The sequence below is a fragment of the Rhincodon typus genome, chromosome 16, assembly GCF_021869965.1.
Source record: "Rhincodon typus isolate 14 chromosome 16, sRhiTyp1.1, whole genome shotgun sequence".
Taxonomy (NCBI): Eukaryota; Metazoa; Chordata; class Chondrichthyes; order Orectolobiformes; family Rhincodontidae; genus Rhincodon; species Rhincodon typus.
The window spans coordinates 61,029,937-61,030,963 of NC_063347.1; the positions used below are offsets into that span (position 1 = coordinate 61,029,937).

Below are 1,027 nucleotides of genomic sequence, written 5' to 3' on the forward strand. Positions count from 1 at the left end.
GGAGTCGCTGGGATTGTTGTGCTTAGAGATGACAAAGTGAAGAGGAGATGTGAGAGACATAAGGGGACTGAACAGAGTAGTTCGGAGGAAACCATTCCCATTGGCAGAAAGATCGAGGCTGACAAGACAGCACTTTAAGGTACGTGACAAAAGAACCAGAAGTGACATGCCGGACCTGAAACATTAACTCTGTCTTCTCCTTCACAGATGCTGCCAGACCTGCTGAGCTTTTCCAGCAAATTTGTTTTTGTTGTTGTGACATGAAGGGAAACCTTTTTACACAGTGAGTGGCTAGGACCTGGAATTTGCTGCCTGAGAGTGTTATTTTGGGCAGATTCATTTCAGACATTTTTATCTAAAGATAAAAAAATGTATCAGCAGGAAAATGGCAGAGGAAGGGAATGAGAATTAGATAGCATGTACAAGACAGGCTGAATGGCCTCCTTCTCTCCTGTAGTTATTCTGTGACTGGGAATTGGGGTGCCTAGGCACCACTGTAACGGGATTTCATCTGATAACTTCCTTAGTTTTGTGTTTGTATTGTGCATGTTCTTGTTTGTGTCCCTTTAAACAGGGAGCACTGCACTCTTGCTGCTTCGGGAACAGCTGCAATTCCACACTCTAATCACCAGGGGTTGCTGAAGCCAACGACTCCTGAGGGCTTCATCGCGGGTCCTCCAGTATCCCAGGATCCTGCGGAATCGCAGGGTCCTCCCGAACTTACTCCTCCTCGATCCCAGTGTACCTCAGCGGACAGTCAGCTGACGGCTGGGTGTTTCCGGCGCTTTGGTCGGCCGCCCTCATCTTTTTTTCTGTGTCCAGCTGCCGGTCTGACCCCCCCCCCCTCCCTCCCCCGAAACCGACAGAGGCCGCTTTCTCATCCGGCTCGGTAAGCCGTTCCCGCATACACACACACACACACACACACACCCTGCCCCCAGGATGTTGGCGCTCTTCAACCGGCTGCTGGACTGGATCAAGTCGCTCTTCTGGAAGGAGGAGATGGAGTTGACGCTGGTCGGGCTGC

General features: G+C 50.9%; 1 protein-coding gene across 1 annotated transcript in view; it reads left to right on the plus strand.

The window, feature by feature from the left end:
- Nucleotides 1–672: 672 nt before the first annotated feature.
- Nucleotides 673–1,027, plus strand: part of arl8bb (ADP-ribosylation factor-like 8Bb) — a 46,389-nt gene continuing 46,034 nt past the window's right edge. The window contains exon 1 of the mRNA XM_048606469.1: nucleotides 673–1,025. Within this exon, the coding sequence (XP_048462426.1) occupies nucleotides 943–1,025 (83 nt within the window). The 5' untranslated portion in view covers nucleotides 673–942. The remainder of the gene's footprint in view (nucleotides 1,026–1,027) is intronic.